At 50.7% G+C, this 27055-nt stretch overlaps 1 protein-coding gene across 1 annotated transcript; it reads right to left on the minus strand.

Moving 5' to 3' along the window:
• Window positions 1-299: 299 nt before the first annotated feature.
• LOC131555059 (interferon-induced very large GTPase 1-like) lies at window positions 300-10739 on the minus strand. The gene is made up of 2 exons (XM_058800734.1): window positions 10549-10739; window positions 300-9269 (listed from the first exon to the last, which is right to left on the minus strand). Exon 2 carries the CDS (start codon window positions 9265-9267, stop codon window positions 1969-1971), a length of 7299 nt encoding a protein of 2432 aa, XP_058656717.1. The 5' UTR covers window positions 9268-9269; window positions 10549-10739; the 3' UTR covers window positions 300-1968.
• Between the last annotated feature and the right edge of the window lie 16316 nt (window positions 10740-27055).

Consider the following 27055-nt stretch of genomic DNA (forward strand, 5'->3'; position numbering starts at 1 on the left):
GAGAACCTTGCTGGGATCCACCTTCTCAGCCCTCCCTGTGTGTGACAGGCCAGGCTTTGTTCCCAGCCCTGCCTCCCTTGGCACCTGCCACCGACATTGGTTTCCCTGGACATTGTGGTTTGGGGGTTCCTGCCCTCTCACTGTCCCTGCAGACAGTGAAGCTGCTCCTGGAGCAGAGACCCTGAATGGAGCAGAGCCTCTGCTGTCACACCCCCTTCCCCAGTGCCACCCCCTGTCCCCTGCCTGTCTGCAGCACACAGAGCTGTGGCTCCCCTGAACACAAAGGAGACACAGAGCAGTCCAAATCAACTCCATTATTAGCACAGTGTGAAAAACGGCAATCACTTGTTTCAAAATTTTCAAAGTTTAATAGTAATAAAATTACTATGAAAATTATAATAAAAAAATAGAGCAATAAGCATTTGGACAATCAGAGTTAGACAATAGAAGACAATAAAAAGCAAAGAGTTACAGATGTCTGGTGCATTTTACTCCTTCTGCCAAGCAAAAGCCACCTTGCTACCAAAGGATTAATCCTTAAAAGCAATAGCTTATTGCATATTCATATATCTCATACATGATGCAAAAATTATTTTGAAACACAGGGTCTTTTCTGGTTATTGTCAACACTCCTCTACATCTTGTAAATCAATCGTCTTGGTCGGTCAAAGTCTGGTTCTTCCCGAGAAGGAGGCAGTAATTTTTCTATTGGGTTTTTGGTGTCTTGTTGCTGTTATCTCTATGCGAAGAATTTCTTGATTCTCTTATCCATTCCTTGAGCTACTTAGAAAAATATCATCCATCACATAGTTTCTATTTTGTATTATGCTATAGCCTAAAATTTATACTTACCACACAACTTAAAAGAGATTAATACAACATAACTTTCAAACATAACACATATAATGTTCATTTTAATATTTGTGAAGAGCCAAGCGTATATTATGCATTTTTCACACAGAGCCTGCAGGGGATGAGGCTGAAGCAGCCCTTCAGCAGCTCTCCAGGAAGGCCTTGGCCCTCCCATTGCCAGCGGGGTTGCAGCACCTGCACAGCAAAAGCCCCCACAGCTCCCTGGGGCAGAGCCAGCTGGTGCCACCTTCTCCAGAGCACGGCTCTGGTGCCACCAGCCTGCCTGGGCAGCACCAGCACTGCCCTGAGGGCTGCTGCTGAAGGTGCTGGCACACAGGATTCTCCACATGGGGCACTCCAAAGGTTTTTGTTCAGCAGAGAGGCCAAGGGCAGGAGCAGCTCCTGCTGGGGCTGAGGGCGGGAGGGAAGGGCAGCAGCCCCAGGCACCTGAGCAGGAGCGGCTGCCCTGGACAGAGACACAGCACCCCTGAGACAGGGAGTGAAAGCACTGCCTGAGCCTGGGGTGGTCGTGTCACTGCTTTCCTGAGCCTACAGGCACAGCAGCTCCTGCTGGGAGAATGGCCTCAGTTGATCCAGGAGGCTGCAATGAGGGAGGGAAGGATGACACCCAAAAGCCAAGCAGCCCAGCTTGCAGCCAGCGTGGAGCTCCCCTCAGACCCTGCAGGCCTTTCTCCAAGCAGGACACCTCCTTGGTGCAGGAAAACTGCCTTAGGGGCACTGTCCCTTCTTGTCTCACAGCAGCTGATCCAAGAGGTGCTTTGAGTGCTGCCCTTTGCCCCATCCCTGCCCCTGGGCTCAGGATTGCCACGAGGTGATTGTCCCAAGGACTGAGTTTGGTTTGCCTCTAGGACAAAGCCGAGGGAGATGCTTATGGCAAACAGACAAGAGGATTCTGGCTTTTTCATGAAGCAAGGGAGTTGCTGAGTGGTGGATGCAATAATGCACCTTATTTCACCAAATTTGGAAGCAATTGGATACCATTGTCTTTGCTGGACTTCAGAATATCATCATTGTAACTGCATTTTCTGGAGAGCCTGGTACAAACTTCTCATAAATTGCAAAGCTTCTGTGGTTTTTCCTGGCCAGGGATGTGGCCTAACGCTTCTCCAGCTCAGACAGTGCTTCCTGCTTGGTAATTCTCCCCCATGCCTCAGGGATTTCTCCTTTGCCCTGAAATTTCTGACCGTACAAAGCTTCCAGCTGTGTCCTGAAATGAGACACAAACCATTTCCAGTACGCCTGCATGGATGAATCAGGAAGAATGCTCCAAGTGGAAACAGGAGGTCCAGCATTACGGTATCTCTTGTAGGGGATCCATTTGCCATTATCAAACCTGAATTTGAGATTACTTGTAACAAGGCTGGAACAAATATCAATGACCAGGTCATTTGTGCCATGCCACGTGGTTCCCATCAAACCTCGTGGGCGATGGAAGACCACCTGATGGTCTCCATCGTGATTCCGCATTGTGTTTGTGCAGACAGCCCCACAAAAGGGACACTGTGCCCAGCACCCTGAAAAATGCTCTGCCAGGATGGTGTGAGGCTGCCATGAAAATGAGCTCAGGTCAGCATCATCAAACTCTTCCATGAGCCTGTCCCTCAGGTAATTCAGACGTTGTGCCATGGCACTGCTCAGGAACTCAATGTCTGTGACCTCCTGGTGCTCGATGCCCTTCAGGTCACTTCTGGGCAAGTTGATCACCTCTGTTAGTTCCCTGCAAAATCCATCCAGCCAAAGAGAGACTTTGTCTTCTCTGTCTTTTCTGTCTTTGACAGCTTGAGTTGATGAAGAAACAGCTGACAGGATGTTTCGATAGAGATTATTAAAGGAGTCCTCTAAAAACTTCCTCAGCCTTCTGCTCCCATCTAAACAGTAACTCTGAACTTGTATTCCAATGTATTTCTGAAAAAAATCCTCTGGGCACTTAAGGTAACATTTGAAAAACTCAAAATTTTCCTGTTCTGCCAGGTATCTCAGGATGCAAACTTCCAGATTTGCTCTGCTGCCCTGGAAATCTGGGAATTTGCCCTTCATGTCATCAGCGATGTCTTTAGCTGTCCTGTCATAGACTGCCCTGCTAAGAGCTGGTTCAATCTTGTCACAAAGAGAGGCAGCAAAAGTTGTGACAGAAGTGGCTCCTTGGCAGGAAATCTGGAAACATTGGAAGAAATCATCTCTCTTGCTCTTCAGGTACACAGCTGGGTCATTTGCCATTTGGAATGCTTCATGCATGGCTTTAAACCTTTCTGCTGCCATTGTACACAGATACAGAGACAAATCCATGCTATAATCTCTGTTAAAAGTACGAGTTGCATTGCTGGAGACAGAGTTGACACCTTTCTGTACTTCATTGAGTATTTCATGAATAAAATTCCTACTGTAATCGCGTTTCTCCTCTTCCTTCTTAGCAATGTTTGCCTTCACACATGCTATGATGTTGCCAGTGATGTGCTGAAAGTTGATCACATCAGCATTGGAAATGCTCCTGGGATCTGAGATATAGCCCAAATACTTTTTCTTCATGATGTGTTTCTCTGGATCAAAAGAAAATCCTCTGCCTCTGGGAAATGACCTGATCCGTGCATGGATACCCGGTTCCTTAAAGTGCTCTAGAAGGACATCTTCAATTTCTTTCTCGATATTCACCCGTTCCAGAGGACGAGCAGCACGGGAGACTTCGGTAATCCACTGGTTCCACACAAGAGTAAAGTTGTCCTTCAGTTCTCTCTCACTGAGGCTCTTCCCTTTCAGAGTCACAGCCAGCTCCCGACTCCTTCTAAGGAGCTCATCTTCATACTCCAACTTCCTGGCATCCAGTTTCCTCTGCTCCTTCTGTAGCTCAATGAGATTCTCACATTTCTTTTTTGTTTCATGAAGAAGAGTCTCTTTGAGTTCTTTCAGCTTCAGCTCTGTGTTTGATTTCCACTGGACCAGTGTCTCACGGTCTTTGTCTTCCCTGAAATACTTTTCCACTTCTTTCTCAATGGCATCACTTGTCTTTTGCACTTCCCCTTCAAGGTGCTGTCTCGTGACATTTTGCCAGTCCCCATTCCGAATTTTGTTGTACAGTCCCATCTGTACATCTAAGATGTGACTTCTAAGCTTCCATGTCCACTGACTGTAGGCACTTTCCAGTTTCCTGTACACAGCAATCTCCAGGGAATTCTTGAAGCTGAACACAAAGTTTTCATTCAGCAAAGCATTCCAGAGGTCACCAATACGATCTTTCAGGCCTGAGAGCCTCAAAATGCTGCGCTGCGACTGCTTCTTGGCAGACTGGAGGATTTTGCTCTTGAGTTGCTGGACATTCTGGCTGTAGGTGGGGTTGGGTGGTGCCATTGGGGGGTCTCCTACCCACAGGTGAGCAAAGTAGTGAATGTGGGTGTTCACATCAAATCCAATGACATCGCTGAAGGAGGAGATGTCACAGAATTCCTGCTGAGCAGCGACCACAGTCATTTCATCCAGCTTTTCCTGGAAATGCCTTTGTGCTTCCTTGTTCTGCTCCTTGGCAGTTGCTTCTCCCACGTTTTGGTGGACAAAGAGGCAGCTTGGGGAAAGATTGACTTGCTTCATCCTCAGGAAAGCCTGCACAGCGATCTGGAGAACATCCTGCATTTCTGATGGATTTTCTCCAAAGATATTGATCATAGTCATGTTGCCAACACCGATGACAAAGGTGGCCAGCTCATTGTCATGGTTCAGAGAGTGTTTATTTGCCATCTGGATGGCACGAAGTCCCTCTGTGTCAACCACCAGCACAAAATCAAAGCCCAAGTCTTGCTGCAGCTCCTCGCCCACTGGGATGAGCTGCATGAAGGCTCCGCGGGTGCATCTCCCTGCGCTGACGTTGAACTGCAGACCAAACATGGCATTCAGCAGGGTGGACTTGCCTGTGCTCTGGATGCCGAGCACGGAGAGCACAAACACTCGTTTGTCTCCCAGCCTCTCAATTAAGCTGTCAAAGATTGCTCCCACCCAGTGCAAGGGCAGGTAAGAAGCATCCCCGTCCATCAGCTCCATGGGATAACCTGAAACCATCAGCTCTGCTGCAATTTCCGGCAGTTTGACAAAATTGTCTTTCTTGGATTTTATTAATTGCAGAGCTTCATAAATCTGCCCTGCCTCCCTCAGAAGGTGCTCCAGGCCGATGGATGAATTGTTGAGTACATCAGAAATGGAATCCAGCTGATTCATCAAATTGTTGTTCACACAAGTTTGTTCCTGGTTTTTTTTTTCGGTCAGGTTTTCAGACCATAACTTGTGATAGTCTCTCCTCAGTTCTTCAAGGCGACCACAAGACAGCTCATCCATAAAGACCTTCATCCAGTGCAGGAAGTATTTCTTGGTATCTGCTGGCTGAGCATGGATAAAGCCAAGGAACAAATTCATCAGTGTGTTGAGGGGGAAAGCTTGCTCAAGTTGCTTCCTTCTTAGTTCTGACTTCTCATATTCAATTTGGCTCCGATGATGCTCAACACTCTTGTTCCCCTTCTCCTGCAAGCGAGTGAGTTCTTTGTCCTTTTGGCACCACTGGTGCCACAGTTTTCCTTGAAGCGGCAGCAGCCGGGATTTGATCTCAGACAGCTTCTCTTTCTTCAGAAGTTCCACCAGCTCCTTTGCCTTTGCTTTGCCTGTCACACACGCATCTCGATCTGCATCCACTATGAATCCGAGCTGGCGAGCTTTGTCCATGCAGAACTCCAGGCTGAAACATGGATTAGAACCTTCCAGGAGATTTCCAATTGTCTTGGTCAGTTGATCCATCAGTTCAGCTTCGTTTCTGTTCTTGATCCCTATTTTTATGTTTTTGCTGGCTTGTCCAGCTGCAATGTTCTCTTTTTCCGTGAGAAGAAAAACCAAAGGCCTTTGTGACTGCCACAGGTCCTGCAGAAGCTTTTTCCCCCTGTTGTCCATGTGCTCCCAATTGGGCACAAGAGCCACATTGACAGCAGATATCTCCTGCAGGAACTGCAGCTGTGCTCCGTGATCCCTGGCATCTCCATGCAGGTTACAGAAAGCCACGCAGCGCTCAAAGGTGTCATCCGGGCTTCCACGGGGGCAGTACCAGGCGATCTCCACCAGCCCTTCCACCAGCAAACGCTCTCTGGTGCTGCCTCTGCAGTGGCGGTGGAAGAAAGTGTCGTGTTTGTGTTTGCTCAGCAGACCGTTCAGGAGCTGGGACTTGGAAGAGGAGGCTGAGCTGCCAATGCGGATGAAGGACACAATGGGTGTCTGTGCCTGAAAGATGAGTTTGTTGTTGTAACTCTTTGTGTGGGTCTGATTTCCTGACTTGTCTACCTCTCTCCAGCTCCTTTGAATTTGGCTGAGGGCGTAGAGCAGGAACTCAATGCCTGAAGTGCTCGGGTTGGGCACCAGCAGAGGCAGCGCCAGTTGGCAGAACGCCAGCTTGGTTGCCAGGGTCTGTCTCAGGAAGTCATCAGCACAATGGAAAATGGCCATCTGCAGGTCCATGGGGTGCACATGGCTGTCCTTCCTTTCAGGTTCAGGGGAGGCTCCATCCGAATCACCTAAAAACTGCTCAATGGAATATGACTGTCGGTTCTCTTGCTCTCTGCTTTGTGGCATGGTTGCAAGGCAAGGGTTGCTGTCATCACAGCAAGTCAAGCACCTCACCTGGTAATCCACAGTTAACAGCTTTTGCAAGAAGTAAAATGGCAGTTCCTTGTCCTGGCTGTGTTGGCTGTCCTGCAGAGATGTCTTGCAGATGGTGAGGAAATCTCCCATCCCCATTTTCCTTGGATAGTGACTTTCCAGTCCAAGGCGCTTGAGCAGCTGGAGGAACTCTGGGTTTGAAATGGCTTCATTTTCTTTGGACTTGCTGCTGTCTGACTTGGACTGGGACTGACTGGGGGCCCCAGACGTTGGAAAAGTGTCTTCCACATTTCTGAGTATGTTCTGCATCCTCTGTTCATCCCATTTTTCATCCAAGCAACCACTGATCAAGGAGTTCAAGTCCTGTTCCAGCCTCTCCCAGTCTTCGTCTCCACTGTGCTTTTGGAGGAGATTCTTTATCTGTGTGGACCACAAGCCTTTCATGTGATCTTCCATGAAAACCAAACGCTCCCTCTTCTGCTCAAGGGACAGCTCTTGACTTTCGGGTGTCACAGTCAGACCCGTCAGCAGGAGGGAGGCCTCAGCTCTGTCAGCATCTTGCTCCTTCAGGTTCACGTACTCCGCATGTGCCGCTTCCATTTCCTTGGCCATGTACTGAATTTCTGGGTGTCCAAGGAGGTGCTGAAAAGTGCTGCTTTCCACCTGGTACCCTATGCTGGTCACAATCAAGAGCACCAACAGCTCCATGTCCTTCTGAGCCTGTTCCTGGAGAGACTGGAGTAAGGAATAAATGGCCAGGCTGATGGTCAGGGTGGCTTCTATCTTTGCTACATGAACATCAGACGCAGAGCTTCCTGGTGCATGGATATGCTCCTGCATTTGCTGCAGTGTTTTGATGAGCTCTTGAAGCTCAGAGACTTTGGGAGATCTGGGAAGTGGGTGCTCAGTCTGGAAGACCCATTGCATAATGAAGGAAGCCTCAGGGAAGTCCTTGACAGAGTGGATATGAGGATTCAGGAGATTCCCTAACAGCACCTTGATAAAGGTGGTGTTTTCTAGAGGTGATTCCTGGCACCTCTGCACGGTGTTCACCAGGAAGTCCTGCAGGGCTTTGTCTGACAGGCACACATTGATCCACACACTGGAATTCCTGGTTTTTGCACTCAGATCATCCTTTAGCTCCATCAGCATGAGCAGCTTCCTTTCATCCACTTTTGTCACCTCCCAGGCCTTCACAGTTGCCATGAAATCTCTGGCCTCTTGCACTGCACTGCTCAATTCATCTCTAAAAATGGTGCCAACGCTCTCATTTGTGAGCACTTTGTAAGCAGCCCTGAGTGCTCTGCTCATCTGATCTACAGATTTAAAATCCTTGCAGTGATTGCACAGGATGACATCCCACACTGGGATCAGCTGAAAGCCACGGTCGATAACGCACCACGTTGTGTTATCACACACAAGCCCCGTTTTCCACTGAGGAAGGGAAGATGTGTCTGCTGGGCCCCCTGTGTTGGCCACGTAGAGCTGAATTTCTGAATGGGAACTCTCTCTGGCTCTTCCTTTGACAGAAGCTTCCGAGCTGGATTTGGAAACATCCAGGGCCCCTGCAGCACATACCAGGAAGTCACCATAGCTCTTCCTGACAAAGCTGTTCAATGCTTTAGAGGTTTGTTTTTTTACCTCTTCCCTCTGCTCGGCTCGGAATCCTTCTGTAGATGCCTTCCACCAGAATATGCCCCCAAAGTGGAGGGGACCCTGGTTTATGTGGGACCCAAACCTGCTGAAGAAGCTCTCACACATCTTCACCAAGGTGGGGTTGTCTTCTTCCCAGCTGAAGCTCAAAAGCTGTTGGTCCATGTCTTGCAGCTCCTGCAGAGCCGCATCCGAGAGGCGAAGCTGATGCCTTTGGAAGTAGCAGGAGGCCAGAGGGATGTACTGGTACTTGGTGATGCAAAAGTAGCTCTGCTCAGAGCGGGACTGGTGGGTGTCCTGTGATTGTGAGGAGTTGCTGTGATCTATACTTCCTATTGGAAGGAGCCTCCAGAAGAGAGCTTTGGCAGAAATACTCATGCTGAAGCCCAGCTGCTCCATGGACTTGGTGAAAGTGGATTCTGCTGCAGAGGAGGAGAACTCCTTTGTCTCAAGCAGCGATCCTTGCATTGGACCGGCGAGCTGGAATCCGTCAGGAACCCTGAGGAGCTGCTCTCGCATTGCCAGCACATCTTCAGGTCTGCTGGTTCTGTAGATGCCCTGCAGGGCCAGTCCCCCCGATGCCCGCCTCAGCATCTCCGTGTCAGGGATGTTCTCCCTCCTGCCTCCTGACTGCTCCTGCTGCTCCAGCTGCTTCTGGATGCTCTCCAGCATATCTGTCAAGGGTTTCTTTGGTGCTGGCCAGAACTCTTTGGGAATCTCCATGGCTTGCCACAGAGTCTCTGCTTTCTCCCTCAGAGCATCCTGGCTGTGCCTGCGGCTGTTGAGCATTTCTGTCAAATCATTCAGGGCTTGTTTGGCAACTTCTTGGCTTTGCTTTTTTTTCTCCAAGTACTCCTTCTGCACCTCTTTAATGGTTATTTTGTCATTTGTTATTTTCAAGAATTTAAGAAGTGCCTTTTTCTCCCAGGGATGCTGAACTTTGCACTCCAGCTTGAGGTAGTCTTTGTATTCCACATGTTGCAGGGCTTCTCTGCACTTGATTCCCAGGATCTGGGTCACTTTGGGCAGCCAGTATTGAGCATCCAGCCCTTCCTTCTGGAGTGCCTCTGCCAGGAGCTGTGTCTTTTCATCTCTCTCCTGTGTGTCCTCCTGTGAAGCCATGGCTGTGGAGGAAGAACAGAGACTTTCCCTAAGGTGTTGTCAGAGGTCCTGGGCTCCTGGCAGAGGCTCTGCAGCACCTGCAGCCCTGGAGAATGCTCTCACCCAGCTACTGGTGCCCAGCCTGGGATGGCACAAGAGCCAGGGTCTCCTTCCCATCACCCTGGATGTGCCTGTTGCTTTCCTGTTTGCAGGATCAACCCTGAAGCTGAGTGTGTATCGCAGAGACTGCACCGACACACTGACACACATAGATTGGCCCACACACAGACAAAAACATAAGCACAAACAGAGACTCACTCAGCCACACAACCTGCCCTGGACAAGGTGCTGCCTTCACCATCACCCACATCCTCCCAGCACAACTCCTCCATCCACAAGTGCAGACTGCCTGGGGCCATTCCTGGCTCCCTGGAGCACTGGCACAGCCCCTCTGCCCATCCAACAGCCCTGCCTGTATCCTGCACCCTCTGCCCAGCCCACGGCTGCCCTGCTCGCTGCCTGGCCCAGCCTGCTGCTCCCAGCACCCGGAGGCAGCGCTCACACACTCCCCCCATGGGCACCCCACACTCCCCAGACACACTCCCCCCATGCCCCCCACGGGCTCTGAGCTGTGCTCCTGCTCCAGCTGCCAGCGCAGCCCCTCCCTCGCCCCTCTCTGGCCTCTTCCCAGGAGCTGCTTCCTGGCACCCTCAGGGGCCCACCCCAGTGCAGGGGGAAAATCCACCTTGTCCCTGCCCACAGCTGTGTCTGGGACATGCTGGTGGCCCTTCAGGGGAGACTGGAGATGTTGGGAGCCAGCTCAGAGAGGTGCCCTCTGTGATCTGCTGCTCGTTAGCACAGAGGGTCTCATCAGGCAGGTGCCCTTTGGTGACAATCTTGGCTTCAGCCACCACAGAGCCACCAAGTTCAAAATGTCTGGTGACAGGAGGAAATGTGCCTGCAAACCTTCAACTGGGCACCCCCCTTTTAACTTTTGGGGGTTTTGACTCTTTCACACAACTCCAAGAATTGTCCCAATCTCAGTTCATTTGGATACTGGAGAGATTTATTCCTTGCAAAAAATCTGTCTGAGTATTCAGCTTCTGTCCCACCAAGGCCACAACATTGACACCAGCACAGGAACTGATCTAAGGGGATTAGACTCAGGTCCAATACATCCAAGGGCTCCTGCATCCTCCAGCTCCTTCCAGAGCCTTCAGAGGCAGTTTTCCCTGTGCAGGGAATCACTGCAGATGTGGGCAATGCGAGCAAGGGCTGTGGGCTCTGATTCCCCTCACTCACCTCACAGCAGATGCTCCCGTTGCTCCCAGCCTTGGCTTCCCAGCAGACACCGGCAGTCGAGGGCCCCAGCTCAGGGGACACAGCACAGCAGCAGGGGCAGGCCTGGAGTACACGGTGGGTGTGGAGAAGAAGATGAGAACCCCTTGAGAACTCAGGAGGAAGAGCAGCAGGAAGGAAAGGCCTGAAATCCTAAAGGAGAAGAACAGACAGTCAGGAGAAGGTGACCCATGAGTATGGCAGATTCATTCCAGGGACACTGGAGGCCAGCCCTTCACCTCCACTGACAAATGCCCAGGCAGCAAAGACTCCTCAGGGCTCTTCTGGGGAGGTGACCAGAGCAGGGTTTCACCTGGGACCTACATCCACATTCCCCCACCAGAAGGAAGCTGGACATGCTGGAGAGGTGGGACAGAGCAAAGCCCCTGAAGGTCACCAAGGCCAAGTGCAGGTGCTGCCCCTGGGTCGGGGCAATTCCAGGCCCAGACCCAAGCTGGGAGGAGAATGGATTGAGAGCAGCCCTGAGGAGAAGGACTTGGGGCTGCTGTAGGGTGAGAGGCTGTGCAGGGAACATCTGTGCTCTGGGTGCAGCAGACAAGGTGAGGAGGGAACAGAGCCAGGGGAACAGCACTGCCAGTGGGGCAGCAGGGCCCTGTCCCACCACTGCCCACATCACGCAACTGCTGCTGGGGGGAAGCTCAGGGCCCCACAGAGGGGGGAGAAGCAGCACTGGGCTTGGATCCCAGCAGGCACTGAGCCCCCCCAGCAGCTCATGTGCTCCCACCAGCATGATGGGGACAGGATGGGGACAGGATGGGGACAGCAGAAACAGGAAAAGCCCCTGACTCAAGACAAGGGCAGTTCAGCAGCAAAGCTGGGTGTGCTTGCAGAGCACAGGTGGGATTTCAGACACCAATTGTTTTCTGTGGGCACATGTCCAGCTGCTCCCTGGGCAGCAGAGCCTCAGTGCAGAGTGACTTCTCAGGATGGGAACAGCTGGCTCAGGGTCACTGCTGGAGCTCGTCCACTTGAGCCACTTGTCCCAGCCCTGTCCTCTCCCAAATTCTCTCCCACTGGAGCACTGCCAGTGCTGGTTCAGTTTCAGGAGGCAGAGGCTGTCCTGGACAACATCAACTCCCGCTCAGTCGCACCCTGAACCTGCCCCCAGGCAGCCTTGGCACTCCCTGCACGGCTTCCCAGTGCTGCAGGAATAAGGGAAAAGCCCCATGTGACTGTGTCAGTGCCCGCAGAGAGGCTCTGAGCACATTCAGAGCATAACTCGGGACCGAGTTCCTCCTTGGAAGCAAAGGAGGGAAGCAGCAAGGCTGGCAGCAGGCCCTGCCATGGGAATGCCTGCACCCCGTTTCACAGGAACAGCCCCCCGAGAGTGTTTTCCGCAGCCCTGGCCCAGGGAAAGGGGCTCTGGGAACACTGCTGCCTTTGAGGGGCTGTCTCAGGGACCAGAGCGCTCGGGGTGGTGATGCTTAGAGTGTGAGAAGGAGAATCCCACCCTCCCTGCAGGGGCAGGAAAAGGAATGATCCCCCCGGCTCCTGCCTTCAGGGGAGCGCAGCCATCCGGCCCCGCCGCGGGGCTGGGGGTGCCCGGGCCGGGCAGGGTCGGCCCCGCCTGCGGGGAGCGTTTCCCGGCGGGGCACGGGCTGGCGGCAGGGAAGGGGCTCCGCTCGCCATCTGTGCCCGGCCAGCCCCGCTGCCGGCTCTCGGGACAGCCTGTGCGCCTCTGCAGCCTTCCCTGTGCCCCTGCATCCCCGCATCCCTCCTCCTTCCCCCGCCGCTCCGCTCCCACCGCTCTGAGCCCGGGGCCCTCCCAGCTCAGCCCCCGCAGCGCACACGGCTCCCCCGAGCTGCCCAAAGCGGTGCCAGCAAAGGCGGCTCCCTGCAGCCCACGCTCGGAGCGCACAGCGCCCGCCCGCTGCCCTCAGCCCCCTCTGCTCCTGCCCTGCCATCTCCCCAGCCCTGGCAAAGCACAGGGAACAGGAGGCAGGAGAGCAACAAGATCCCGCTCCCACCTGCCCCCGGCTCCCAGCCCCACAGCTCATCTCCATCCCCATGCCCATGCCCTACCTTCTCCCTCCGGCCCCGTAGCTCCCAGGCTGGCAGAAGCCCATTCCCAGGCCCTGCTTTTATAGCCCTGGCTCTCGGGTGGGTGTGGGGTTCCCACCTCTGTTACATACCAATGGAGTAATTCCTGGAAATCAGGCTTTTTACTGCTGCAGAGAGTGAAAGTGAAACCATCCTTTCGGAGTCAGATAATTAATATAGGCTAAAAATTCCACACCAATTCACAGTCTACATTTGTCTGTTGCAGATCACTGACCCTTAACTCCTGTGCTGACTGCTGGTAATAATATTGTAAACTGTGAGAGTTGGATATTCACACATGTGAAAAAAGGACGAGAGGGACTTTGTAGAAAGACCTGAAAGGATGGGAAAAGGGGGAATGTCTTTCCACTGCCACAGGGCAGGGATAGATGAGACATTTGAAAGGAATTCTACCCTGGGAGAGTTGCAAGGGGCTGGGATGCTATTCCCAGATAAGCAGTGGTGGCCCGATTCCAAGACAGGAACACCTTCCACTGTCCCAGATTGCTCCAGGCACCATCCAACCTGGCCTTCTTGGAAACCTCTCCAGCAGAGGAAGCAAAGCAGGAACAGGGCCCGGTTGCAGCTTTCTTGGCAGGCGACACCCCACACCTGACAGTAACAGTGCTGGGGTTTGGCAGAGGACATTCAACACCCAAGCGGAGCAGGGGGCCTGGATTGCTTTTTCCTGGGCATGTGGACAAACAAATCCTGCTCCACAGCCGCAAAACAACCACTGCAGCTTGGATACTGAGACCTCCAGCCTGCCAGGAGCAGCCATCACCTGCCCCAGGCTGACAAGTCACAAGTGCTGGAGCAGACACTGCTGGCATTTGTCCGGCCTCAGGGGAAGCCTCAGCAGCTGCCAGGCAGGGCTGGGACACATCACCTACAGAGCATGGATTTGGTCCCTCTGTTCCCCATTTAGCTGAGCCTATCTCCAGAGGGATATTTCCTCCAGCCAAAGAATTCCCTGCTGCAGGAGGGTTACAGGCACAGAACCCCAGGATCACTGAGGTTGGAAAAGACCTCCCAGACCCACGTGTGCCTGATCCTGATCAACCTGTGCCTGATCCCCACCTTGTCCCCAGCCCAGAGCACCGAGTGCTGTGTCTAAGCATTCCTTAGACACCTCTGGGTATGAGATTCCACCATGTCCCTGGGCAGCCCCTGCCAAGGCCTGAGCACCCTTTCCATGCAGAAGTTCCTCCTGATGTCCACCCGGAGCCTGCCCTGGCCCAGCCTGAGGCCATTTCCCCTTGTCCTGTCCCTGTTCTCTGGCAGCAGAGCCTGATCCTCCCGGCTGTGCCCTCCTTTCAGGGACTTGTGCAGAGCCACAAGGTCCCCCCGAGCCTCCTTTTCTCCAGGCTGAGCCCCATCGCAGCTCCCTCAGCCCCTCCTGGGGCTCCATTCCTTTCCCAGCTCCCTCAGCCCCTCCTGGGGCTCCATTCCTTTCCCAGCTCCATTCCCTTCTCTGGACATGCTCCAGCCCCTGCAGGTCTCTCCTGTCAGAAGGGGCCCAGAGCTGCCTCCAGCACTGGAGGTGCCCCAGCAGTGCCAGCACAGGGGACGGGCACTGCCCTGGCCCTGCTGCCACCCCAGACCTGGAACAGCCCAGAGGGCTTTTGGCCACTGGCACACCTGGCACACCTGTGCTCATGTCCACCACTGGCACCAGCACCCCCAGGAAATCTTACCCAGCGCCATGAAACCATGACCCCCTCTTTGCCAGCACTGCACCTTGTGCTGGACGGCTTCCTCAGGGTCAGGAGCTCCTCAGTGTCCCTTCAGGAGCAGCCAGAGAACCATTCCCTCTCTGCCCCTGCCAGCCTGGCACAGCAGGAGCACACTCCTGCCTCACCCCAGCCAGCAGGAACCTGCACACTGCAAACTGAAACCATCTGCACTCCTACTCCATGGCAGCAGTGACCCAGCCAGGGCTGGAGAGGGCTGGGGATCATCCTGCATGAAGCTCCTCTGCTCCTGCTCTGTCAGCTCCAGGGACACCAGCTCCTCTCCAAGGACAGACTCCTTCCCTTCTGGGGACATGTTGCCTCCTCCACTGCCCCCCCAAATCCATTGTCTCTTCTCCAAATCCATGGTGTGTGGCCAGAGAGCTTTTTCCAGGCATATCTTACAGGCTGGAGCACAGCCAGGGACTGGCACAGGCTGCCCAGAGAAGCTGTGGCTGCCCCTGGAACCCTGGAAGTGTTCCAGACCAGGCTGCACTGGGCTTGGAGCAACCTGGGACAGTAGAAGGTGTCCCTGCCCAAGGCAAGGCATGGCACTGGATGAGCTTTAAGGTCTCTTCCAGCCCCATTTGTGAGTCTGACAAGGTAACCCAGCTTTGGAAGCTTGAAAGGGTGCACACATCAAGCCTCAATGCCTAAATCAAGGCTGGAATATCTGACTCAGTACCAAGATTTGTGCTGGATCAGCCACTTTCCCAAGGCTAAAATTGCCCGAACAAGATCTGGTTTGGCACAAGGAGACAGGAATGATGTGGGTCCCATGGATATGACTGTATGGAGCAGCCATGGGGCAGGAGAATGGCAGTCCTGAGGTCCATGGCGGCAGTTCCTGGGCTGGCCCTGCCCCCAGGAAACCCAGAGCTCCCTCTGCAGTACTTTCATTTGAGGGACATCCCCAGAGCTCACTGGATGCATCAACAAGTGACCACTGCCTCCCTGGATCCCAGCCCAGGAGGAGGAGAAGCTCCCAGTGACACTGTGGCCCCATAAGAAAGGGTAGTGTTCCATGTTTCACATGGTCCCACCATTACCACACTGGTCCTTGCTGCACCCACAGCCCTCCCAATCCCAGGTTTCAATTCAAACCTTTGCCACAAAATCCTGGTTCTCTCTGCAGTCCCCCCAACCCACAAACCTCGGGTCTCACTGCCGCTATCCTCCTAAACCCTGTGTTTTCCTGATACCACCCCTAATCTGGGGTCTCACAGCAGAACTCTCCATACCCTGAAACCCCAATGTCTCACTGGAATCTCGCACCAAAACCCTGGCTTTCTTGCAACCCCCTGCCATGGTTTGACACTGGCCAAAAACCAGGATACCCATGAAGAAAACTATGCACTCATGCTCTTCTGCTGTGGTTGAGCAGAGGAGGGGGAAATGCGGAGGCTGGTCAATTGGCTGAGGAGAATCTTACCACACTCCCCTTGAGGGACAACCCTTAAGCAACAACCTCCCTAGTCATGGTGAGGACAAAAAGCTTCCCCCAGAATGCATCGTTGCTGTATGTTGGTTCTATTTATCCCATTGGCCCTTCCCCTTTGTTCCACCCCTGTGCCCTCATCTCATCCATTCTGATGTTCTGTCCCCTGCTTGCTATCCCTATATAAATCCCTGATATCTCTGCCTGGAGAGTTCTTTGTGTCTGGACCCCTTTGCTGTAGGAGCTCCTTAAAAACCCTCTGTGGAACTCCATATGAAGACTCCGTCCCTTCCTTTTGTGCTGCTGTGGCTGAAATCACCCAAGAGCTGAAATCACTCAGCAAGAGCAAGATGTGTCTGTGCACCTAGGGCATCTTTTTTAAACAAGCTTCTCTACCATTTGCACCTGCCGTGACAAGTGGCGCCCGAACAGGGACCCTGTATAGGGGGTCTCTGGAGAAGCATCTCCACCAGCCTTGTACTGCTGGACACAAGCTGCTTTCAGGACAAGTCACTTCCTTGAAAAGAACCACTCACGTTCTAGGGAGTGTTATCCGAAGGATGACCAAGACCCTCCAAAGAAGCTAGGAAAATCCCGAAAGCTGGTCAACAAGTGGCCACCCACCCAGTGGGTTTAGTTTGACCTGAAGAAAGACAGTGAGTTTCATATACATATATATTGGGGTCACCTTTTTCAATTTTTCTTTCTCCCCTTTTACTTTTGGGTGTGGGAGAGAAGCGTGAGTATGTGAAACCAACTTACCTGTCCTAAACTTACCCTTTCTTGAAGGGACATTTATCTCCAAGTTGTGGGTGCCCTTGTAGCAGGGAAATTCAAGTTTTCTAAGAGGAATCCTAAGAGATTTATATCCTTAACCATAAGTGTCTTCTTTCTAATTTGTTTGGGGAAGTTTTACTCTTTGTTTCACATTATTGTTAAGTCAATGGTAAAAATGGGGAATGATTCAGGGAATGATTTGGGAAAAGTTTCAGGTCTAGTTCAAAATTCCTTCCCCTCCATCCTCTTCCCAAGCCCCCAAACCCCCTTGCCCTCAAGAGGGGTAATCAGCTAGAGGGTGTTGCTACTCTGCACAGGCTTGCTACTGTCTCCCTGATGCTCCCCCATCCCCTCTAGCCCATTGCCAGGACGACACTGGCCATGCCATCTTGTATCTTCCCCTCAACTTTGTCCCTATGCCCATGTACCTTGTTCCATCTCCCCATGCTGCTGTTATCCCACAAAATGGTGCTGGGAACATGGCCAACCTCACCATCTTGTCTTCTTCTCTTCCAAGTTTTCCCACCCTCGTGTGTCAAAATGGCCCCTCTTATGCCTTTTCCATTCCTCTCCATGGCACTCGGCTCCTCCCTTCCCCCTGAGTCAACAGGTGTAACCATGTCAGGACCCTCCTGTGGTGGTTTCAGTTCAAAACCAGACAGAAACAGTAATTTTGCATAGTGGTTTTGATTCGCTAATGTCAGATTTCCCCAATTTTGAGATTTCCTAACTAATGAGTCCATGAGTGTGGTGGGCTTCAGTACTGGTTAATCACCAGTGCACTTATTTCCTGGTGTGAGACAGTATTAGGGAAAAAAAGGCAAAGTAGGCTCCAAACTTTAAAAGGGTAAAAAGAAAATTTTATTAATAGTTACTAAAAGGAAAAAAAAAGTAGTGAGAATCAAAACAAACCCTTCAGAACATTTCTCCTCCCCCGACAACCTCTTATTTTTCACTGATAATGTAAAGAAACAAAACTTAAAATTTCCAGTCAGTTTACCACCTTGAAAATAGTCTTTTTTCAGTTCATTTAGGGATAGAAGTCTCTCTTGTTAAGGTTATGGAGACTTCTCCACTAGAGGAAAAAACAGTTCTCTCGTGGTTCTCAATTTCATCCCAAACAACAGCCGCCTAGGAAACCCTGCCATCAGGAAATCCTTCCCATTTTCACAAGCCTCCCCACAGCTTGTTGATGGGCCATGTCAGCTTATGGAGTATTGTTTTAAAGATGAGCTGTTCAAAGGAAAAAGTTCTCATTATCTATCTCTAAAATAATCTCCATCCTTGGGAACAGAAATCTCCAGGAAGCACAGGTCTACTCTTCTCTCTCCATTTAAACTTCTCATGGGATCACTGCTATTTCAACATCTGCTTATCTTAGGATGGAGGCCTTTGCTTGATATCAATTTGAACACTTTCATCTCCCCATAGTTTCATACATTATAAAAAAAAAAAAGAGTCTTTTCTCCATAGTTTACAAGAGAATTTCAGCTCCAAAAACAAGGCATCTCCTCACCCCTTCCATCTGGGACTTAACTTCTTCTTCACTGACCTCGATGTATTCATGCTGTTCCTTTACATGCTTGCATCTTGTTCTTTTCTCTCACTCAAAGGAGGATTGAAACACTGAAAGGGTTAACATCACACCTGGGCTCTTCAAATGGCCACCTGAGACAGTTCCCAAGTTTTTTCATCTTTAACATGTGTGTTTCACAGAGGCATGTCCAGCTTCTTGGTGGTTCAACAGACTGTCAGTTACACAAAAATCTTTGCATCACTTCCCTGAATTTCCTCCCATTTCAAACCAGGACAGGGGCTAAACTGTGGCAGGATCCCCGGAGCAGTAGGCTGAAGCAGTGGAGTTGGGCAGACCCAGGGCAGAAAGCTAATTGTAGCAATGTCCCTGCAGGAGCCAAATGCTGTCAATAGCATACACGACCACTATCCTCAACCACTGAGCCAAAAAAGCGGCCATAAACGAGCCCCCACATCCCAGACAGAGTCCCGGAATCCACCCCAGTACAACTCATGGTATTATGCCACCACTTCTGAAGAACCTACTCCCCCTTCCCCTGGCATGACTCCCAAACTCTTGTTCGCCTGGCCAAGCCACTACAGTGGTATGTGAGTGCTTGGCCATTTTTTTCTTTTTTAATTGCCCCCAATTTGTCTTCTGGATAACCTCCTTCCCTCACAGTGTCTTTCTTCCACATAACAAATGGGAGAAAATGCCCTGAAAAAACCCAAACCCACAACAGAAGAGGAAGAGGATTTCAAAATGTTGGTAGCTCCCCAATCCTGTGGATGAAGAGGAAGGAGGGCAGACACAGATTTAGAGGAATTTAGGCCAGTGGCAGGGACAATATGCTCAGGAGAAGAGAGAAAAAATGAGGAAAGGGGGAAATTCAAGCCCCTCTCAGGCAGGTACAGATGGACTGGTCCTGGTAACGATGCCTTTTTCAGAACCAAGTTGAGGTCCTGGAAGGACTTGGTAGGGACTTGCAGGGAAAATCCTCAGAAGGCAAGTAAGGCATTTGAGACCATTTTAAGGAACCAGGGTCCCGATTGGAATGATATTCAGGTGGTTTTAGATACACTGCTGAACATAGATGAGAAGACAGTGGTGGTAGCAAAGTCAAAGGAAGAAGTAGAATGAGTTCATGCTCAAAATGTGCAACCAGGAAAAGCAGATCAACGTTTTCCACCTGGTGATCCAAGACTGGATCCCAACTGTCACGAAAATTAATCCACAAACACCAGAGGTTCATGTCCAAAAAGGAGACAGAGGAGTCCAGCTGCTTTATTTGAATAAAGAGAAAGGTCATAGGTGTTGTATTGCACTAAACAGTTTATTTAGTAGTTGTTTTGCACTGGGCGATGGGAAGTTTGTACTGAGTATGGTATGTCATGTAGATTATTCCCCCTTTCTCATCACGTGGTCTCTCCCCATGAACCCCTTTCTACACACCTGGTGGTTTGTCCCATGGATACCCCTCCCCTCACCCTCCCCAGTGTTATCCCATTGGCTGGGTCCTCTTTCCCCGCCCCCATCCTCGGTTATAAAACCCCACTGCAGGCATTGTTAGCTCTCTTTTCTACCTGGTGGTTGCTGGAAGCGGAGCGTCCCATCCCAAGCCAATAAACAGGACTCTTGTCCCCACGTGAAGAAGAGCGCTTCTCGTCTCTTACTTTCTGTCCATGCAAGGCCGTGTGGGCTTGGGTTCGAGCTAGCTGGAAAGAACCCATAGAAAGCCCAGAGAGCCACAGATTACTGCACATAGGAATTTCCCATGGGGTGTCTCAAGTTGTTGGAGGTTGCAGCCTGTCGCAGACATTTTTTCATAGAAATTCTTTCCTTTGGGATTTGTGCATCTTCTGGGAAGCAAGGGCCCCAGAAGAGGAATGTAAACAATTGTTATCGGCTGCTGTGGCATGCAATAGGATGCACCTTTGATTGGTTCATGTTCCGTGTTTATAGTTGAGGGCTAATCACAGGAGCAAGCTGGGGATGGAGTCCCCTGACACAGAACTTTGTTATAGATTCTTTCTATTCTATTCTTAGCTTAGCAAGCCTCTTCAACTTCTCTCTTTACTCCTATTAGTATAGTAATAATGTATTATATAGCATATATCAATAAATCCAGCCTTCTGATCATCAAACAAGATTCTCGTCCTTCTCTCTCACCCCAGTGACCTCCTCAGATCACTGTAATAGTTGGTGACCCCTCGTGTCAGAGCAAAAATTAATTTGATAAGACCAGCGGAGCAAATTGCTGCACTGGGTAAAATCCTGTATGTGTAGCATTTGATGGTTGCTTTGAAGTGACCACAGAAGTGGATTCAAGCCAGGAGCTGAAGAACTGAAGATCCTGATTTGGACAGAGTTCACAGCCAAGGCTGACCACAAGTGAACCTTCTTCGGGAAAACCTTCAGGAAACATGGTAGACAAGAGCAGCATACCCGCGGAGCTGACCAGAGCAATCTGGACTCTTTCAAAAGGTACTGTTCGTTTTTCTATCCCTGAGGATTCAGCCCTTCGTAGTTTGTGGCTGTTCGTATGGCAGACACATGCCTTGCAGGAAGAGGTTCGTTTTTCTCTTTCAGAGGAGAACCTTATTGCCCTCTGGCAAGAATGGTGTAGAGAAGATGATTTTTTTCTGTCAGAAATAGATCTCTATGAGTTCTTTCGATGGGCAGAGCTTTTTGGGTTCTTTACTGATGCCCTATACGCTTTGGATGTTTTCGTCTGGGAGTGCATGAATTCCATCTTTTATTTCGTCGACAGTCAGGGACGTCTTTTGCCTCCTGTATACCCAGCATTTATAAAGCTCTTCCCAGTTTTGAAAAGGAGAGCAGCTGTTTTTCCATGGATTTCTAACTGCTATGGGCAGACCTCGTTTCCACCGTCCCCAGTGGGAGAAGACCTGGTGGGGGATGAGATTCTGCTTCCCAGCCCCCCCTGCTTCTCGGCGGGGGGGGGAACGAAACTTCGCCGCGCGAAGAAGTTTTTTTTACTCTTTCTCCAGAGCCTGCACAGATGGAGCCTTCTCTTCCCCCCCCTTCTCCCCTGCAGGGGGGATGGGAGTGGACGGTGCTCCCCCAGCCGGCTTCTTGGACCCTGCCCCGCTCAGAGATGGGGGTGGTACCGGTCCCAAAGGCCCCCCCGCCCCTGCCAGTGCCGCCTCTCTGCATGATCCCATCTCCGCCTCTCCAAGCAGTCCAGCCCATGGCTTCACAGGCCTACCTGCCCCTGCCAGCACCTGCGTCTGAGAATGCAGGAGCAGCACTTCCTGTGCCTGAGTTGCTAGACGACGACAACGCGTCTCCAGCTTCCGACTCAGCGGAGGAGTTCTCTGCAGCCCCTTCAGCCCCCCCCGCCGCTTCCATCGGCCTACTCTGTGTGAGGGCGTACGTCGCCCTGAGGTCCGGCTGGCTTGGGTGAAGGCGGCCGACGCCTCCGCGCATCTGAGGTCCAGCCCCCCTCGGCGTCCTGGCCTCGGGCTGGGCTGTATTGTGGACGTGGATGGAATCGCGCCTATGAGCCGAGGAAAGGAGGCGGCCACTTGCTGGGGTGAAAACGTAGGTTTATTGAAGGTGGACGGAACCAACCACAGGGAGGGCACTGACCAGCAAATGGCGAGGAACAGGGGGTGCAACAAGGTTTTAAAGAAGAGGGGTGGGGAAAGGAGGGACGCCCAGCTAGCCAATAACAGAAAAACGTGGGAGGTACAGAACTTAATGGACATACAAGAACAACCAATAAATACAAAGTATAGGAGGGGCCCTGGGACCACAGCCAACCACAACCCCCGGAGAGAAGAAGCCTCTAGAACTGAGGGAGGAGCAGGGGTGATTGACTGGGCACAGGGAGGAGAAAAACTTGACTTATAAGGACAGGAAGGGGGAGGAGAAATTACATAACCTAGGAGCTTCACAGCTAAGGGGGAGGGGGTAACCATGGAAACTAAACTGGCAGGAGAACAGTGGCGGGAAAACTGTGAGGGGAAGAACCTCACAAGAACTTTTACAAGAACATAGGGGGGGATACACCAACTGGGGGAGCAAGCAGAAAAACTTAAAAAACACACCACAACACTACTCACTGCCTCAAGCCAAGATGGTCCCTGTTCAGGATGGTGTTGAAGATGGCACCGAACCTGCGGGAACCTTGGAGCAGCCCACGGCTGCTCCTACATCTAGCGTGATTCCCTCCCCGGTTCTGGCTTGCCCCCCGCTGCCTTCACAGACTGCCCCAGCAGTTCTGCCGCTGTCGGAGACTCTGTCCTCCGTGTCGGCATCAGAGACTGCCCTGGAACCGGTGGCTTGTTCGAGCTCAGGTCATACCGGTCCAGTTGCCTCTGTAGCAGCGGCCCCGGAGGCTGGCCTCCCTTTCCGTGGAGTGGGGAGTACTCGACAGCTGACTGTTGAGGCAGTCCAGCTGCCTGCTTTCAAGATCAGCGTTCTCGGCGGGTTGGGGGGTGTTTTTTCGGGGATTGTCCCATGGAGGCTGCCATCTCTGCCACCTCTCTTGCGCCCTAGTGGCGGGGGGTGGGTGCATCCCGAGAGCTCTGCCTCTGATCCCCAGCCTAGAGGGGGTGGGATGAAGCCATGGGGCGGATGAGAGACAAACCCGATGCATTATTTGCATTGCAGGGGAAGAGGGCACAGATGGAGGAGACCATAGCTGGTTTGCTGTGGGAAACAAACATCTCCAGACCCCAGATGGGATTTCTGGGGAAGGCTTCTATTTCCCTGCTGCTGGCATGCCTCAGTGGTTTTGGGAAAAGGAAGCGTGTCACCACCTGTGCTGCCATTGCACTGGCAGCAGGGTGCAGGCCTGTGGGAATGCAGAGCCTGCCTCATGGGTTTGGCCTGGGCCGTTGGGCTCAGGAAGTTCCTGGGCCAGGCCCACTGCTTGGCCTCTTGATGTTTCTGGGAGTTGTGGTTTCTCCTACTGGTCCTGGCCCCCCTTTTTGGGCCAGTTTTGGGGTTCCTGGTCCATCATGGGCCAGGGCCCCCCAGGGCCGTACCTTCTCTAGCACTGCTCTGCTCGGTGCTGCTCTTTTCCTTTTCAATCAAAAAAAAAAAAAAAAATTAAATAAAAATGATTGAAAATAGCGGGCAGCAGCTCTGAAGCACTGAAGTAGCAGCTCTGAAGCACTGAAGCATTGAAGGGCCAGAAAAGGACATTCTAAAAGTTGTTCACATTGTTTGAAATTGTTGTAAGACTGTCAATGGTTTGTGATAACTATTGATGGGACTTTTGCAGAAGTCTGTTTTCAGGACCAAAAAGGATTCTCAGATATCCCAAGAGAAATAACTTCAGCTCATGGACTGTTCCTGAAACTCAGCGGCTTGGACTTGAACTTTCTTTGCATTGTTTTTTGCATTTTCTTAGATTGTAGGATTGTTTTAGTGATTTGTTAGTATTGTATATTTTACAGGTGAAGAAATTTCCTGTTCATTTCACATCAGCATTTTTCTTTTCATTTATACAATTTAGAAAGGTGAGATGTCACAGACATTTTTTCACAGAAATCCTTTCTTTGGGATTTGTGCATCTTCTGGGAAGCAAAGGCCCCAGAGGAAGAATGTAAACAATTGTTATCGGCTGCTGTGAAATGTAGCAGGGGCTCCTGTGATTGGATCATGTTCCCTGTTTACAATTGAGGGCCAATCACAGAACCAAGCTCGGGACAGACTCCCTGGATACAGAACTTTGTTATTCATTCTTTAATATTCTATTCTTAGCTTAGCAGCCTCTGCAACTTCTCTCCTTATTCTTTTTAGTATAGTAATAATGTATTATATATCATATATCAATAAATCCAGCCTTCTGATCATGAACTAATATCCTCGTCCTTCTCTCTCACCATGAAGACCTCATCAGGTCGCTGTAATAGGATCCCAAAAGCACACCAGTTAACTGAAAACAATTTTCATATATACATTTTCATTATATTGCTCAAATGCATCTCCATGAAGATTATACATATTCAAACATTCCATTGAGTTTACATGTTCCAGGAATTCTTTTGCTTGGTTCAGCACTTGACACGTCTTCTTAAAGTATGTGCCACTCTGCAGATGAAATTTTTATTTTATTTCCTCACCAGACACCCTGTTCCATGGTTTGACAGTTCTTGATAGCCTGGTTCTTTTCAGTGGTATCTTATCATATGGATAAGATACTCCACAAGTACATGAAATCAATATTATCTGTTTCACACTGTTATCTGAGTTATACTCACCACTGTCAGTTAGTTACACAAAAAAAAAATAAAAACCAGTAGCTACTTCAGTGTCACCGACATCTTTTCATAAAAATCCTTTCTTTGGGATTTTTCCCCCTTCTGAGAAGCTGTGGCCTCAGCAACAAAATGTAAACAACGCTTATATGTTGGTGTGGAATGCAACAGGTGGATCTGTGATTGGTCTCTGGTGGATGTTTGGATGAGCTGGGTCTCACTCTCTGCTGGGACACAGACCTTTGTTCTTGATTCATTTTCTATTCTTAGCTTAGCTAGCCTTCTGAGAACTTTTCCCTCTATTCTTTTTAGTATAGTCATAATGTAATATAGATCATAAAATAATAAATCAAGCCTTCTGAACATGAGGTCAACATTCTCGTCTCTCTTCATCCTGCAACCCTTGTGATCACTGTGACACTTCTGCAACAGTTATTGTGATAATAAACAGCAAATAGTCTCTATTTTAGTTTTTTGCAGGAGCCTAAAGTATATTTATCACACAATAATATATAATCTACACCGGGATTATGGTAAAAAGGCTGACAAATTATACTGTACAAAAAGCGGTTAAAAAGTGATTACAAACTGTACTATACCAAAATAATTTGGAAAAGCCAATATGACAGTGAAGGGCAATGACTACATCGTTATTTCTTACAGACCATGGCAGCAACACAGCAAGGCCAGGTGTCCCCAGTCCCTGGCACTCACCTGTGCAGCACACACTCACATGGCCCAGCTCTGGCTCCTGTCACTGGCTCTGGGTCTGCTTGGCCAGGGCTGGGCTTGGCAGAGTTTGGTCCCGTTCCCCGTTTGTCCCACAGGTTCCCAGCTGAGCAGCTCCAGAGCACAGAACCTCGCTGGGATCCACCTTCTCAGCCCTCCCTGTGTGTGACAGGCCAGGCTTTGTTCCCAGCCCTGCCTCCCTTGGCACCTGCCACCGACATTGGTTTCCCTGGATGTTGTGGTTTGGGGCTTCCTGCCCTCTCACTGTCCCTGCAGACAGTGAAGCTGCTCCTGGAGCAGAGACCCTGAATGGAGCAGAGCCTCTGCTGTCACACCCCCTTCCCCAGTGCCACCCCCTGTCCCCTGCCTGTCTGCAGCACACAGAGCTGTGGCTCCCCTGAACACAAAGGAGACACAGAGCAGTCCAAATCAACTCCTTTATTAGCACAGTGTGAAAAACGGCAATCACTTGTTTTAAAATTTTAAAAGTTTAATAGTAATAAAATACCTGTGAAAATAGTAATAACAAATTAGAGCTATAAGCATTTGGACAACCAGAGTAGGACAATAGAAGACAATAAAAAGCAAAGAGTTACAGATGTCTGGTGCATTTTACTCCTTCTGCCAAGCAAAAGCCCACCTTGCTACCAAAGGATTAATCCTTAAAAGCAATAGCTTATTGCATATTCATATATCTCATACATGATGCAAAAATTATTTTCAAACAAAGGGTCTTTTCTGGTTATTGTCAACTCTCCTCTTCATCTTGTAAATCAATTGTCTTGGTCGCTCAAAGTCTGGTTCTTCCTGATAAGGAGGCAGTAATTTTTCTGTTGGGTTTTTGGTGTCTTGTTGCTGTTATCTCTATGCGAAGAATTTCTTGATTCTCTTATCCATTCCTTGAGCTAGTTAGAAAAGTATCTTCCATCACATAGTTTCTATTTTGTATTATGCTATAGCCTAAAATTTATACTTACCACACAACTTAAAAGAGATTAATACAACATAACTTTCAAACATAACACATATAATGTTCATTTTAATATTTGTGAAGAGCCAAGCGTATATTATGCATTTTTCACACAGAGCCTGCAGGGGATGAGGCTGAAGCAGCCCTTCAGCAGCTCTCCAGGAAGGCCTTGGCCCTCCCATTGCCAGCGGGGTTGCAGCACCTGCACAGCAAAAGCCCCCACAGCTCCCTGGGGCAGAGCCAGCTGGTGCCACCTTCTCCAGAGCACGGCTCTGGTGCCACCAGCCTGCCTGGGCAGCACCAGCACTGCCCTGAGGGCTGCTGCTGAAGGTGCTGGCACACAGGATTCTCCACATGGGGCACTCCAAAGGTTTTTGTTCAGCAGAGAGGCCAAGGGCAGGAGCAGCTCCTGCTGGGGCTGAGGGCGGGAGGGAAGGGCAGCAGCCCCAGGCACCCGAGCAGGAGCGGCTGCCCTGGATGGAGACACAGCACCCCTGAGACAGGGAGTGACAGCACTGCCTGAGCCTGGGGCGGTCGTGTCACTGCTTTCCTGAGCCTGCAGGCACAGCAGCTCCTGCTGGGAGAACAGCCTCAGTTGATCCAGGAGGCTTCAATGAGGAGGGAAGGATGACACCCAAAAGCCAAGCAGCCCAGCTTGCAGCCAGTGTAGAGCTTGCATCAGGTTCCGCAGGCCTTTCTCCAAGCAGGACAGCTCCTTGCTGCAGGAAAACTGCCTCTGGGGCACTGTCCCTTCTTGTCTCACAGAAGTTGTTTCAAGGGGTGCTCTGAGTGCTGCCCTTTGCCCTATCCCTGGCCCTTGGCTCAGCCTTGGCCACAAGGCCAATTGTCCAAAGGAGGGGATTTGGTTTGTCTCTAAGACAAAGCTGAGGGAAATGTTTATGGTAAACAGGCAAGAGTATTCTGCCTTCCTCATGAAACAAAGGAGTTGCTAAGTGATGGGTGAAGTAATGCACCTTATTTCATCAAATTCGGGAGCAATTGGATACCATTGTC

The sequence above is a fragment of the Ammospiza caudacuta genome, chromosome 3 (assembly GCF_027887145.1).
Source record: "Ammospiza caudacuta isolate bAmmCau1 chromosome 3, bAmmCau1.pri, whole genome shotgun sequence".
NCBI classification, from domain to species: Eukaryota; Metazoa; Chordata; class Aves; order Passeriformes; family Passerellidae; genus Ammospiza; species Ammospiza caudacuta.

Coding starts and splice junctions, on each gene's coding strand:
- LOC131555059 (XM_058800734.1), bottom strand. CDS start 9,267: ATGGCTTCACAGGAGGACACACAGGAGAGAGATGAAAAGACACAGCTC.